Source organism: Rosa chinensis, chromosome 1 (genome assembly GCF_002994745.2).
Source record: "Rosa chinensis cultivar Old Blush chromosome 1, RchiOBHm-V2, whole genome shotgun sequence".
Classification (NCBI taxonomy): domain Eukaryota; kingdom Viridiplantae; phylum Streptophyta; class Magnoliopsida; order Rosales; family Rosaceae; genus Rosa; species Rosa chinensis.
In genome coordinates this window covers 3,817,389-3,833,001 of record NC_037088.1, presented here as the reverse complement: position 1 = coordinate 3,833,001, position 15,613 = coordinate 3,817,389, and the positions used below count along the sequence as shown (strand labels likewise).

Below are 15,613 nucleotides of genomic sequence, written 5' to 3'. Positions count from 1 at the left end.
TCAAATCACCATGTCGGACTGGGCCCAGCGCCGCGAGACTCTATTCCAGCCGACGCAATCGCCCTCTATGGCTTGCCCGTTCGTCGACCCATCCCGATCCTCTGAAGGACTCATGGAGATTTCACCAGTTGGGGTGCGCAGAATCATCGAGCAAAGATAGGGCACTGGCCATCCTCTATCAGCGCGGTGGAGCTTTCCTGGTACCGCGAAGCACGAACAAGAGATCTAGCTCGCTGGAACGCGGCAGGTATCACTCATACTATCGATCTCTGTTTTCGTCTTCCGCGTGGTGGCAATCGTTCACTGCTTGCTGCCTTTTTGTGTTTTTGGAACACCGCCACAAACACCTTTGATTTTCGATTTGGCCAAATGGGTATCACTTTACTAGATATTCTTACCATCACTGGTCTACCCATTGATGGCGAGCCTTATCTGCATGGCCAATTCGACTCTGTTACTTTCACTTCGACCATGGCCCAACATGGTCGCAGCGCCCACAGCAGCTCCTATCCGCGGTGGCTGTCTTATTACAGCCGGGAGTACAATGCGACCGGCGGAATCGCTTTCCTAGAATACTGGCTGTGTAAATTTATCTTCTGCACTTCTTCCTGTAAACCCACTGGTGCCTGGACTCTTTTGGCAACGGCCCTCTACAACGGCCGCAATGTCGGGCTCGGGCAACCTGTGTTGGGCGCCCTCTATCGGACTCTTTACCAGGCCACTATGCATCCTTTCGAGACTAGCATTTCTGGTCCTTTTTGGATTCTTGACTTCTGGATCCAAACCTATTTCCCATACTTTCGTCGCGATGACATCTCACTGCTTCCACAGGCTGACAAACTCTAGGGTCAATGGCTCAGCCGCGAAGAAAAGTACTCATCTCCTCCTTACTCCGAGTGCTTTACATACCTGTACCTTTTGCATGAGATGCCCTATTACGACTTGGTACTGGGCAGGAGATTCCAGGCCCCACTTGAAAACGGATTCCTCCCTGGCGCTCCTCGCTACAGCGATGGCGCGGGCCTGGCTTTTCGCCGCGCGATCTCTTGTTCAGACATCAGAATTGTTGCTGAGGAACTTAGTTATGAGCTTTACGCTCCTAACCATTTCGCTCGCCAATTCGGCCTTGTCTAATTAGTGCCATTCCCGCTGTATGATGCTTGGAACTACAACACCTCCTGGCGTAGATTTGGGCCCCATTCTGGGCCTGTGCCGGTACAAAGCATGCTCACACTGGTTGATCTTCCCGATAGGGTTAAGAGCATCGACGCTGTTGATGGGACTGGGGAAGAATACAAGGAATGGTGGGCAGAAGTTTCCGTCAATTGCTGGAGCCAGCGAGATGATGAACTCTTCGCGACCATTTTTGGGGAATTGAGATGTCCCTATGCTGCTGATATTGAGCTACTTGATCGCTTCCCTGAAGATGCTGCACAACCTCCGCCTCCTCCTGAACCGGCTCCACAACCGACGCGAGCCCCGCGCCAAGCCCGGGCTGGTATCGTAATTCGCGAGCCCCCTCAAGATGTAAGTATCTTGGTCCATAATTTATTCCTTCTTTCACTCTTCCTTTTAACTCAAACTTTACTGTACCAGGGAAATGTGCCACCTTCTGGCAGCCGCGCGGTTGGTGCTTCCCCAGCCACTGGACAGTCTGGGAAGCAAAAGACAGTGATAACGGAACCTGAAGTAGAAGGTTCCTCTTCCGACGAGGATGACCCGCAAACCGTAAGAACTTTGTTAATTAAACAAACAGTGTTTTCTTATCAAGTCCAGTCTAATTCCTTCCTTTGAATCCAGCAGATCGCCGCTATCTTAGCCCGCAAGCGCAGTCGCTCTGACCCTCGAACTGATCCTTGGGCGGAAGATGAACCAATCGCTGACAGACTGGTAAGAAACTAAAAATGCACATTGAAATTTTTCTTTTTATGCCATGCAATCACGTAACAATCCTTGCTTGTAGGTTCGTCGTAGATCCTCAAGACAAACTGGGGAAGGCTCCTCAGCCGTCGGTGAAGGCACATCTGCTTCACAAGCCCAAGTGCCTACTGGTTCCAATAATCCTCCACCTCCTGTCAGCAGCGCGAGCAATGCACAACTGGGCCTGATCCCGGTACAAGTCATAGATGACAGTTCACCTGAAGCGGAAGAAAGGCCGCCTCTTTCAGACGCAACCCGTGAAGAGCCAAACATCACACCTGTCCTGGCAGAGATAGCGCCTGATCCAATCCCTGATGAGGTGGCCCAAGAACCCTTGCCAATAGCCATTCTCTGCGAGCCTCCGGCTATAGAGGTACGTTTCTCTTTAAACAGCATGATGTCCTGATTCTTTACTGATCCTTTGGGCATTCTCATGATTCCTTCTTAAACCCAGGCTCCTGGTCTTGTCGAGGAAGCAATTATCGCTGTGGAAGAACCTGGTGCTATTCCCGCTGACCCAGCTGCTGAAGACATGGTTAACCAAGAGCCTATCCCCGCTGCTCCTGAAGAAGAAGAAGAAGTGAACGTAGAGCCGGTGCTGGAAGCGGTCTCTGTTGTGGAGCCTCTTGAGGCTCCAGCTACTGCTGCCCCCCATCCAATGCCTGTGCCTCCCTCCAGATTGAACAGACTGGCTCGCCTACTTGAAGTGACTCCTCCTGGAGTTATAGATGAAGCCAGGGAAGGACTTCACCGTCTTTTGAGTCCCAAAATCCTGCTGCCTGGCGCATCCGTATGGGCTCTAGAGTATTTGAGGGTTCTTCGTCGCAAGCACGCCATCACTGAGGGCGAGTTCATTGAGATACACGAGCTGTTACAGAATCTCCCCCAGCGGCTTAATGAAAGAGCGGCCGCGACCGCACAAGCCAGACAGGCCCAGGTCCATTATCAGGGCCTTGCTCTACAAATGGATTCTTCTCGTGATTTCTTAGGAGACAGGGCTACCCTTGTTAGAGACCTGCGGATCACGTAAAATCACCTCCGGTCCAAAATTCAAGATCTTCAGGCCCAATTGACCGCTGTGACAGCCCGTCTCGAGCATGAGCTGGAGCAACCCCTGGCGGCCTCTGAAATCCTATCTCAAGCTCGTGAGATGGTCCGACAAGCGGAGCGAGCCGCTGCAGATGCCAGTTTCTGCTTGGACGAACATTTACTTCGCTTAACCTATGCGGGCCGAAAACTCTAGGCCTCTACTATTAGGCCCATTTTGTATGAACAATATTATTATTTATAATGCAAATATCTAGCCCACATTGCTTGGCCCAAATACATGTTCCAATTTTCGAACAGTTCAGCGTTTAATTTGCCTTTATTACTATTGCAACTATTTGAAAAGATAATCTCGAAATGGGGCGGTTACCTCCTTGAAGACTGCCCCGCTTCCCATGCGTTTTCAATTTCCTTCATTTCCGAGATCCTAGCATTCAATTTTATTCATACTCTTATTGATGGCGTCGAAAAGATTTCAACTGCCCATCGCACGGTTGAGGCCACTGTGACTGGCCCTATACATACCTGTACTTTGGAGAAGTGAATAAACATAAGCAAATATGGCCTTCCCAGAGATAATTTTGCAAGCCTTACTTCTCTTCCTTCAGTTTCTGAAATCTTCTCCTTGCGATCTCAACCTAAGCCTCTAATCCCTAGGTCTTATGGCTTAATATCAAAACCTAGGTAGGTCTTATGGCCTAATCTCAGGTCCAGTGGCATGTGTTCGGTCTTTGGAAATCCGGATGGGATTCACCGGTTTCAGTTAGACTGAATAACATGTCGCTCTCCTAACGTGGCAGAACCAGATTCTGAGGGATTTCTCTCCTCAGTCTGTTCGCGTGGAGCAGGAGGGAGAAGGGCGGGAGGCCACTTTGAGGCCGATCGTTCTTCTTCCGCGGTCTACCTCTGAGGTCTGAGTGTCAGGCTTCCGTTTTTCCCCCGGAGGTAGATGTGGTTGTGAGTCGCGCTCTCTCTGAAGACCATCTCGATCCTAGAGGATAATCAACTGGAAGGGTTGCGATGGATTATTTCCTTCCCTCTTCCTCCGGTACAAATGAGAGTAGCTGCGAATCAGATCGGAGGAGGGATGTGGGTAAAGAGAGGAAGAGCATAAGCAATCAAATCACCTCCCCTTGTCGCCGCAAGATCCAGAAACTCATAGCAGATCTGCAATCCTTATGATTTTTCAAGCCACCTTTGGCCTTATAATTGTAAATGTAACTGTTTCAATTTGTACTGCTTTTGGCTGCAAAGCCACTCTATGAATGAATGTTTTTGAGCACAAATAAAAATATTGTTTATTAAATAAGGCCTCATGAACAGGCCATCATGTATAATCTTAAAACGCATTGTCAAGAAAAGAATTACAACAAAAGTTAGAAATTAATCAAAAATAAGGCCACAACTGAGGCCTGAATGTATAGAGTGTTGCCCCCTAGTGGTCGTAGGTGAAGCAAACACATGAGACTTAGGCCACAAAAGAAGGCCTGAATATAGAGATGATGCGAGCCGACGAAAACTATGGTTGCCCCCCAGTCTGGGACGAAGGTTGACCCGGTGGATCTTCGAACTCCCAAACATTAGGGTAATATTTCTTCAGGAACCGCCCGTTGATGGGGTTGCGATGAAGTTCGCCATCCAAATCCTTGAGGTGAAAAGCACCGCGTTCCAAAATGCGGTGAACAATAAAAGGTCCTTCCCATCGTGGAGTCCATTTACCGCGACCGGTCAATTTCTCACCAAAGGGCAAAACAGCTTTCCAAACAAGGTCTCCCTCTTTGTAACTGCGACCACGCGTCCGCTTATCGTAGGCGAGGGCGATACGCTGTTTTTCCATTACTAAATTATCCAAAGCCGCTAAGCGCTGCTCGCTCAAGTCTTCGTGTTCTTGCCACATCGCCTGGACATAATCTTCACCTATCAAGTGATGCTGATCTTGCACGCGTAAGGAATGAACGTTGATTTCTAAGGGTAAAACGGCATCATGGCCGAACATGAGTGCATAAGGAGTCGTAGCAGTGGGATTCCGCTTGGAGGTGCGATAAGCCCATAGTGTCTCATATAACGTATCGTGCCACTGTCGAGGGTTTTCAACCAACATCTTCTTTAGCAGGGTAATAATAATCTTGTTACTGGCCTCTGCTTGACCGTTGGACTGAGCATAATATGGAGTGTTGTGGACGAACTGGATGCCCAAGTCATTGACAAGTCGCTCGACCTCACCTCCCATGAATGCTGCCCCCCTGTCTGAAACGAGCACCTCCGGGATACCGAACCTGCAGATGATGTTCTGAAAAATAAATTGACGAATGGTGGGACCTGAAGCCACTTTCAAAGGCTCAGCTTCGACTCACTTGGTGAAGAAATCAGTAGCGACGATGATGAACTTGTGTTAGAGAGAAGAGTGGGGATGAATCATCCCAATCAAGTCTAGTGCCCAGCCTCGTGCAGGCCAAGGTTTAATAATGGGTTGCATGGGAATATTGGGAATGTGCTGGACTGGTCCGTGTGCCTGACAGTCATGGCATCCTTTGGCGAAAGCGATACAATCCTTCAAAATACTGGGCCAATAGTATCCATGTCTTCTGATGAGCCAACGCATCTTAGGTCCCGCTTGATGGGCTCCACATACTCCAGTGTGTGCTTCGCGCATCAATCGTTTCGCTTCGCGGCCATAAACACAGCGGAAGTCTATGCCATCTTCCCCACGCCGTCATAGCTCGTCACCCCTGAGGAAGTAGTTTAAGGTAAGGAAACGAGTCTTCCTGTCTGCTGTCTGATCTGGCTGTTTGAGGTAATCGATCAACGGAACGCGCCAATCGACGTCAATAGGCTCTAGGGCCGTGACGACGGGATCATCAGGTGGGTCAGGCCACGCGAGCCATGAAGGCAATGTGCAGCGCTCGACTTTCCGAATGCGCTCGCGAACCCTGTATTTCAATGTAATACATGTAGCCAGTTGAGCGAGTTCGTTGGCGGCGAAGTTGCGCTCGCGAGGGATGTACTCCAAACCCACGTCGTCAAACTGATCCAGCAGCTCGATAGTGCGATGCAAATATGGGACGAGCAAACAGCTTGCACATCTGTATTTCTCTTGAAGCTAATTTATCACAAGTAAGGAGTCGCCGCGGACCTGAACATCTCTTATCCCCATTTCCAGTAAGACTTCTAGGCCAATAATAAGGGCCTCGTACTCAGCTTGGTTGTTTGTACACTTAAACTCCAGTTGGAAAGAGTAAGAGAAACGATCGCCCGCTGGGTTTTCCAGAACAATTCCTGCCCCTACTAATGTTTCAGTTCTTGAACCATAAAAAAACAATACCCAGGGCTGCAGGGAGACTGTGGCTTGATACCATATGGCGCACTCTGGAATGCGCGCCAAATCTGGTCGGGTGGTAGTTACGGTCGCTATCTCCAACTCTCTCACCGTCGAGATGTCCAAGATAGGGTGATGTGCCAGAAAGTCTGCGATGGCCTGTCCTTTTACTGCCTTCTTGGGAACATATTGTAGCGAGAATTCAGATAGGGCCAATACCCACTTGCCAATGCGGCCTCACAGAATTGGGCGCGACAGCATGTACTTGACCAGGTCGGTTTGAGCGATGATGCAAGTAGTAAAGGATAACATGTAGTACCGCAACTTGCATGCTGAGAAGTACAATGTAAGACAAAGCTTTTCCATTTGAGTGTATCTGGTTTCGCAATCTGTTAGTGTCCTACTAAGGTAGAAAATGGCATGCTCGACGCCTTCTTCATCATCCTAGGCGAGCAGCCTGCCAATGGACGCCTCAGCTGCTGAAATATATAACTTCAATGGAAATCCAGCTCTCGGGGGAACAAGCACTGGCGGACTTGCTAGGTAGGCCTTGATTCTGTCGAAAGCCTCTTGATGTTTAGGCTCCCACACAAACTCAGCCTGACCTTGTAGTTTCAGCAATGGAGAGAAGGGCTGGATTTTACCTGCAGAGTTAGAGATGAAACGTCTCAGAAAGTTGATCTTACCCAGCAAACACTGCAATTCCTTTTTCGTTCGTGGGGCGGTGGCATTGATGACTACACTTGCTTTGTCTTCAGGGACCTCAATTCCCCTCTGATGGATAATGAATCCCAGAAAATCTCCTGCTTGAACTCCAAAACGCATTTAGCGGGATTCATTCTGAGCTTGTGTTGCCGCATGCACTCGAATACCTTTCTGAGATCAGTGATGTGGTCTGCTCTGTGTTGAGACTTCACAACTACGTCATCGATGTAGACCTCTAAAATCTTCCCCAGGATGTGGTGGAAGATCAGGTTCATGGCTCTCTGATACGTTGCTCCGGCATTCTTCAGTCCGAACGGCATGACCACATATTCAAAAACGCCCAAGAACCCGGGACACCGGAATGCGGTCTTATGCCTGTCTTCCTCTGTGACCGGAATCTGGTGATACCCTGCGGTGCCGTCCATGAAGGACAACAATTCATGTCCTGCTACGGCATCTACTAACATATCCGCGACCGGCATGGGGTAAAGTGTAGCAATATTAAGGTCTCTGTAGTCAACGCAGACCCTCATCTTGTCATTCCTCTTGCGAACTGGCACTATATTAGATAGCCACTGATTGTACTTGGCTACCCTGATAATGCCCGATTTATGCATTTTTTCGACTTACTCCTTAACAAGGACTTGGGTCTCTGAATTCATTCTTTGCGGCTCTTGTTTCACAGGCCTCTTGTCAGGAAGTGTTGGTAGTTGATGGCAGACCAAGTCCGGTGATAGGCCGGGCATGTCTTCATACTTCTCCGCGAAGCAGTCTTTGAATTCATGTAATAAATCAATGAGTTTCTGTTTCTCGCTAGGCTCTAAGTAAGCGCTGATGACCACTTCCATAGGCTCATCTGCTGTTCCGAGATTGACCTTCTCGGTAGGATCTCTGACTTTAGGAGGTGTATCGTCCAGCGCTGTTGGAGCAAGCTGAATATCGACCTCATCATCTTGTCCCTGGTCAGAGAGTGTCTCATTCACGGCCTCTAAGGTCGCGATCCGATCATAGGCCTCTTTTTCCACTAAGTATGACGATAATCTTTCGTACAGCGAGTGGAAGGCCTCTATCCCTTCCTCTGGAAGGTAGTAATCCATTAATCGTTTAAGGGCTTGGGCACAGCGTGGCCAGGCCTTTCCAAGCCTTCTTTTGCGAGCGTGAGCCCCCACTGTGCCAATTCAGAGGTTGTCACCCCTGTGGGGCGACCTTTGTCATCAATGCCACTGACCTGCAATGGAGTGATAGGCTCCAAATAGTACCTGGCATCTACATAATTTGCGGAGAAGGGGAATGGACGAGAATCCGCTTTATCTGTCTTCCTGTTCCACATAACGAGCTCCTGATGAAAAGTCGACGGAACACAATAACTCCGATGGATCCAGTCTCGGCCCAGAATAGCACTGTAGGCCGCATAGCAATATGTCACAAAGAAAGCATAAACTCCCACAGCCGGGCCAACCTTGATGCGCAAGAAAAGTAGTCCCAGGGTTTTTGTTACAGTCCCCGCGAAGTTTTTTAGCGTGAGGGACGTAGGCTGGATCTTTTCCTTCTTGATTCCGAGTAGGTGCATGGTCCTGGTAGTGACGACATTAACGGCAGCTCCGGTGTTGACCATGATCTTGCTAACTTTGATGCTACCAACTTCTGATGTTATATATAGAGGTCTCATGTGTTGGACCATAGCAGGTGTTGGCTTGGTGAAGCTCATGAAGAATTCTTTGCTATGAGCATCCCCCGTCTCAAGCAAGACCGCTTCTTCCACAAATGTCGTGACCGCCGATGTGATCTGCAAGGGCTGCACACTGTTTTCCTCAGTTTCGACGCATTCCTGAGCGGCAACCGGTAGTGCATACCGCGCGGGAAGTACGTAAACCATGTTGCAAGACGTGTCAGCCATATCTGTCTCCTCCATGTCGTCCTCCAGATTAAGCTTGGGCTCTTTGACAGGGGCGTCAGTGTTGAACTGCTTAGCCAAACGATCTACTAACGACTCCTCTGTAAGGCATTTGACCTCACACTGCTTGCGTTCTTGTACCACAGGTGCCTGCTTGGGCGAGTTTGACTTCGGTTCTCCTTCTGCGCTTACCTCGAGGGGAGCGACCACTACACTCTGGACTCTTTTTGGTCTCCATTGTAAAGTATCGAAAGTCTTGTCCTTGCCCCCCAGTCTCTTTTTGGTCTCCATTGTAAAGTATCGAAAGTATTTAGCTTCTGGTTCTTCGCGAAATAACCTGCGCCTGACATGTGGTCACTGCGTCGGCGAACCCTCCTTTCTAGCTGGCGGAGGTATTCTCTCTTCAGTGATCCTGCAAAAAACACTGGGCTTATCTGCCCCTGTTGCTTGTTTCTGAAGGCTGCGGGGAGCCACTAATGGCTTAGCAGCTAGTGCCTCCATCTCCTTCTGATACTGCTCATGTGATTTGACCAATTGTGAAGGCTTGATCAGGCCCTGGTCCAGAGCCTCTAGAGCGCGCTTGGCTTCCCCAAACCTGTGTCGCAGTTTCCTCTTTCTGGAAGAGCTTATTTCCACTGCCTTCCCCTTTTCCCTAGTGTACCATTTTCCTTCCTTGATGGTGGCAGCTGGAGCAGGTGGGATGTAGGGCTTGGTCATAATATTCTTGCGCTCGTTCGTGGCCTTCTCCTCTTGTTTGTGATCGACCGCGGCCGCTTTCAGTTTCTTGAATAGATTGGAGTCCTTTGGGGATGGTGGCGACTCCATTTTCTCTTTTCCTCTCGGGCTAGAAGGCTGATAGTTCCGCGATGGCAAGGCCTACTTAATAGGTGGGAGAGAGCCAAAACGAAACGTCTGCTCGACCTCCTCATGTGACACTTGGATGCCACACTCTTCCTTGCATTGCGAGCATAAGACCACGGGTGAGGCTTTCCCAATTGGTTTAGTTTCTTGCTGTGCCGGGATCTCATCCTCTGTAGACTTTTCCTCTCACCCTGTTGTACTCAAATCCAAGGTTGGTTTCCTTCAGTTCTGCTTGGCCCAGTTCACACCGACCATATTGACCCCAGTGTCAGGAAAAGGGTTCAAGTCTACGAGCACTGCCGCCGTTACTGGAGCTTCCACCTGCAAACTGCCATTATTAAGCCATACCTGAATTTGGTCTTTGAGCTTCACACAGTCCGCGGTGTTGTGATTCCACAGGTTGTGGAATTTGCAATACTTCTTCCCTTTCAACTGGTCTGGTCGAGGAAAAGGTCTGAAGTCAGTATTCACCATCTTCGCGGCGATCATCTCATCCAGAATCTCAGGCGCCTTATTAGCATCATAAGTATATGTCGCGAACTCAGGTTTGGTGAAGGCCATCGATTTGAGCTTGACAGGCTCTTTGGAAAGTTTCAGTTGCTTCAAGGCTGGATTCTTTCTCCCGGTTAGTTCATAAGCAGTGATATCATTCTCCTCTTCCTCATCGTCATCTTGAACCACCTCTTCAATGTGATGATGGTAGTAAGGGTCATAAGTAGCCGGCTGGTAGCTCAGGGCAGCTATGGTGCGATGTTTTCCTAGTACATATGTCCCTTTGGATGCGTTCTTCCTTGCGTCGGTTTCTCTAAGGAGATGTTCAAAGCTGCCTACCTCTGTGATGAGCTCTCCCATTGACTGGATCATACTGCCATGTTGCTTTTTCCACTGACGAGGCTCCAAGCCCTTGACCGCCAGTTTGACTAACTCTTTCTCGGGCAGGATGACATTCATCTTGGCTTTCTGAATTTGGAAGTGCTGAAGATAGGCCACAGCAGACTCTGTAGACTGTTGGGCCATCTGAGTGAGAGAAACCAAGTCAACCTCAGGCTCAATGGCCCTAAAGGTTTCTCGAAATAGCTTTTCCATTGCGAGCCAATCCGTTACGGTCCTTGGCCGAAGTTTGGATAAGCACCTAAAGGCAGCTCTTGAGAGAGAAGTGCCAAAGATCCTGCATTTGAGGATATCATCATTTTGGTACTGGCCACATTGCACCCTAAACCTGGCCAGATGGGTAGTCGCATTCTCTGTGTCTTCCCCTGAAAAAGTAGCAAATATGATATTTTTATAACCCCTGGGAAAGGGCACGAGCATTACATGCGGCAGGAAAGGTCCCTCATAGACCCCATCCACTTGGGTCCTAGGATTAGCCAGCCTGATCATCTCCTCTACCTCTTCACGTCTTACATACTCCGGACCCGAAGGTGGAGGAGGGGGTGTTGCCACAGTATGGCGAGCAGCCTGTAAGGGTATTGCTTGGTTTAGAGCCCCTGTTCCTTCTCCTACATGAACAACGTGGGTTGTAACTGGTTGCTGAAGAGTTAATGCTGGTATGAGCATCTCTTTTGTCAAGGCTGTTATCTTAATCGGGTTACCAGCCTGGTCAATACCATAATAGCTTCCTGGCAGTTCCTGATATACGTTTTCTGCCCCGTCGCTGTCATATTGAACAAAGGTGGTAGAACCAGACGCGGTTCCACCAACCCTTGATGCCTGATGCTTCTGCCTGGTGGTCTGTCCGCCTGACGGGGTGGCATTTTCTTTGGTACCGCTGATAACCAAAGCTTGCTCTTTACTCTTCAGTTGTGTAGCAGTGACAGTTGGGGGAGGTGTAGCGGCATTGTGCTAACCTTTTCTCACTGGTTCGGCGGCACGTACTTGCTTGAACCAAATGGCTGGCCAAGAGAGCCGAGGATAGCATTAGGATCCCTAAAGCTTTGTTCAATACTTCTCGTGCCTGGTTCAGTTCGGCTCTTTGCATGGCAACCTCGGTTGCGAGGTTAGCTCCATCCTTGCGAAGACCTGCCATATCCGACGTGGTCTGCTTGGTTTGGTTCGTGATGGCCTCCATGATCTCTTTTTGGCACTGGTTCTGCTGACCAGCGATACCCGTGGCATGAGCCCTTACTGCACTTTCTGATTGTGCGATTTGTTGCTTAGTATCTTCTGCATGTCGGGTAATACGCTGGTCTAATTCGCTTATTAGCCGGTCTGTCTTCGCGGTTTCCCTTTCAAAATCAGCGGCTATCTTCTTGCGATGATTTTCAATGTTCTCCATGATGATCGCGAACCTCACTTCTGAGGTCGCTTCTTCTATAATAGGCTTCGCTATGAAAGCCTCTCTTCCTCCACTTTCTGCTGTATTGGAGACAGCAGTAGTGATAACAGGCTCGCTGGCCTGATTGGTAGTGACATTCTGACCCTCAGTAGCGGTCGGGTGATTTTCTCCCCGTTCGGTTGACATGTCGGATGAGTGGGCCGGATGAGAAAATCGTTGAGTCACTTGTTCTTCAGAAAGACCACGACAGTCCGCGCCAGAGTGCGGTCTGTAACTGGAGGTCTTGTGTCTTGAGCAGTTAGCGTAAACCTTTTGGTAAGGGTTTTCGCTCGACTTCCCAATGGCTACGTTCACGAAGAGACACTATTGCGGTCCCACTAGGCGTGCCAAAATGTTTGGCTCCAAAACCAGTTGGCGTGCAAACTGTCTCTTTTAAGCGTGTACACAGACGTGCCAGCACCGTGGGCTGCAGTCGTCGGGGGAGTCCCTTGACCTAACTTCTTCTTCAAGCGTTTGTGGGCAAGGAGAGCACCAACCTCGCCACAAGGTTCTTCTCTAGCCTTCCGAGAAAGGACTTCTTTCCTTACGGATAAGGACTTTGGATGTGATCTCTTTGCGTCACCGAATCGATACTCAACGTTGTAGGCTGAGCAGAGCAATCACTGGGAAGTTTGGAGAAAGCACGGGTTTTGCTAAAGCATGACTTTAGCTTCACTGGGTTGCGAGGGCGTTACCCTTGCTTCGCTGGTTGTATCGGTGGCAGTGGTACTAGCAGTCGGCTCGCGGGGAGACTAGGACTGGAAGCACGATCGCCGGGTTGATCTAGTGATGCTGACAGTTGGCTCGCGGGGAGACTAGGACTGGCGTGCGGTCACTGGGTTTCAACGAGGTTGAAGGTTTGCTCCGGGGAGGCTTTGTAATTGCTGGGATTGATTGATTCGAGAGAGGTCCTTCTTTCGTCCTTGAAACCTAGTATTTATAACTAGGGTTTCGACTGTTCCTTGCTATAGAAGGATTATTGATTGAAGTTTCTTATTCAATCTCTGCTACTTGATTCCAATAAGGTTTCGTTTTCCTTATGGATTATGGAATGGGCGAAGCTGTAACCCAAACCCAAGTAGGCTTATTTTTGGGCCGCAGGTATCTGCCCGCTGTGCTAAATCCACTAAAGGATCTTGCCAAAATTACTTTTGGGCTCAAACAGCTGGATCTGAAATCCAAGTTTTATCAACTATAACATCAGGGGATCAAAACAGGTTTTCCATTGAACAAAACTGACACGATAGAGGATGTTATATCCACCCTTTTGCGCATTATCCGAGGACATTAAGTTCCCTTTAAATCAGGATCAATTAATTCTGCCTGACAACAGTAAGGGATCTTGAGTTTAGTATTTACAGCTAAAATTGAATTGCATCTGTAACTTGTAGCAAAGTATCAAATAAAATGAATTCTACACCCCACTGGCAATATGCTACAAACAAGGAATGAACATTACCATACAAGTGAGTTAAACAACTAATAACTGCAAGAAATAAAGAGATAATTGAACCACTGGGTCAGTAACTGAAACAAGTACAGGGGATCGATGAATTACATGACCAAAAGAGTGACCCTAAATTGTTCTAACAAGTCTGCATTAATTGAACAAATGAATCCTTTCTTTTGCTCCATCAAGTGACAGACCAACCCTTTTGTCTTCTATTGATCATCTACGATATGCAAAAACAGAACTGGTCAGATTTTTTACGGTAAAAATTAAAACCGAGAAGTTGATAATGAATTTTCTTGAAGGAACTGGCAATCTGGGCAACTTTAATTCAGGGAACAAAAAGAAATAAAAAAGGGGGAATGAACTAACTTGGGTCAAAAACAGTGGCTTTGACAGTATAACCTCGTTGCAATAAGGGCTTCACCAGCCATGGATGGACTATCACAAAACCTTCCTTTCTCCACAACTCTGTCTCATGGGCAACCTCTCTCGGTCTCTTAAAAAAAAAAAAAACTAAAATTGTTCAAGTAAATCAAGAATATGTGTCTGGCTCAAACTCTAGGTTACTTGACATAGTGGTAATAGGGTTAGAATTAGAGATAATATCGGAGAATCTTGGAGATATCCAATTAATTGTAATATTACGTTTCCTTGTAGAACTCTGATTCTATACCTTGTAATCCTCTATATTAAGAGACCCCTATTATCAATGAAAGTACAACTCAATTCTCTCCCAATTTTAGTTTTCCTTAAACACGTTATCAGCACGAACCCCTAACCCTGAAACCCTAGCCACCACCGCCGCATATATTGAAGCCCTCAATCCCAGAATTCCAGAACCAGCGGCGGTACCACTAGAATCGGCCGGAAAACTACCGAACAGGCCACCGAAAGTATCGAACTAGCCCTCCAAGAAGAAAAAAAAGAAAAGGGATCCCTGCACCAGTTCACCACCTTCCGGACCTCCGATTGCTACCAAATATTTCCAGCAGTAACTCTTCGATACCAGGATCTAGGAACCGGAAGAAAAATACCAAAAACCGGTATAAAAGTAGCAGAACCGGCCAACAGAAAAGTCAACAGAAGAAAGAAAAAAAAAAGGAAAGGAAAAGAAGTCCAGAAGCCCAAGACCACTGACGTAGACCCACAGACCCCACAACCACGTTAGCACAGGGCCACAGCCACGCCAGCAGAACAGTCAGTCGCCACGTCAACAGAACAGTCAGCCACCACGTCAGCATCCGGGGAACCCAATGCCAGTTAGCATCTGGGGGACCCACTGCCAAGTCAGTATCAGACCATACTGCCACGTCAGCACTGGACCCCATTGCCACGTTAGCATCTGGGGGACCCACTGCCAAGTCAGTATTAGACCCTACTGCCATGTCAGCACTGGACCCCACTGCCACGTAAGCTCGGTCAGCTCCTGGTCAATGCCAGTCAAAGACCGCCGCGACTTTTCCATGCACTTTTCCGGCGACTTTTTCCGATCAAATTTTCCGGTGACCTATTGCGAGGTTTTTTTTTTTTTTTTCCTAAAAGTTCCCGTTTTTTAGAGTTTTTAAATTCAATTTCTCTTCTTTTTCGAGGACTTGCAAACTCCCTCTTCTACCCTCCCCTCTTTCTTCATCATAAGGGAGGCCTAATTAAGCCAGACGATGGGGGTTCGTGCTCACTCCAACCTTGAAGCTTGTTGAGATCTCCAAACTTAGAGTTTGTAGAGAATTTATGATTGACCACTTACGTCATTGTTTCGATCTAATCCAATACCTCTTGGAATTGAATTTCTTGGAAGTAATTACGCTCAGAAATTCCTAAATTTTTGGAAGCGATTACGCTCAGAAATTCATAATTTCTTGGGAGCAACTACGCTCAGAAATTTTATATGTTTTCGTGGTAGCCTTTTACGCTTCGAAACTAACCCTAATTTCTTGTTCTCTTTCAGGATGAGTAACCTGAACAAATTGGACTTTGCTCCATTGGGAACAACTGGCTCTGGATATCACAGGTGGGTTAGTAATGTCCGCCAGCATCTCAAGGCCGATGGAATCCTGGATACGATTCTCGAGCCTAGCCAGAACGTGCTAACTGTTGAGCAAGCTC

The 15,613-nt window shown here is 48.2% G+C and overlaps 1 protein-coding gene across 1 annotated transcript; it reads right to left on the bottom strand.

Annotated features, from left to right (window-relative positions):
• Positions 1-4,486: 4,486 nt before the first annotated feature.
• On the bottom strand, positions 4,487-5,068 carry LOC112198655. Its single transcript, XM_024339792.1, has one exon. The coding sequence runs from the start codon at positions 5,066-5,068 to the stop codon at positions 4,487-4,489; it is 582 nt and encodes a 193-aa protein (XP_024195560.1).
• Between the last annotated feature and the right edge of the window lie 10,545 nt (positions 5,069-15,613).

Bases quoted from the DNA above. Each gene is read 5' to 3' on its own strand.
- LOC112198655 (XM_024339792.1), bottom strand. From the start codon at position 5,068: ATGTTGGTTGAAAACCCTCGACAGTGGCACGATACGTTATATGAGACA.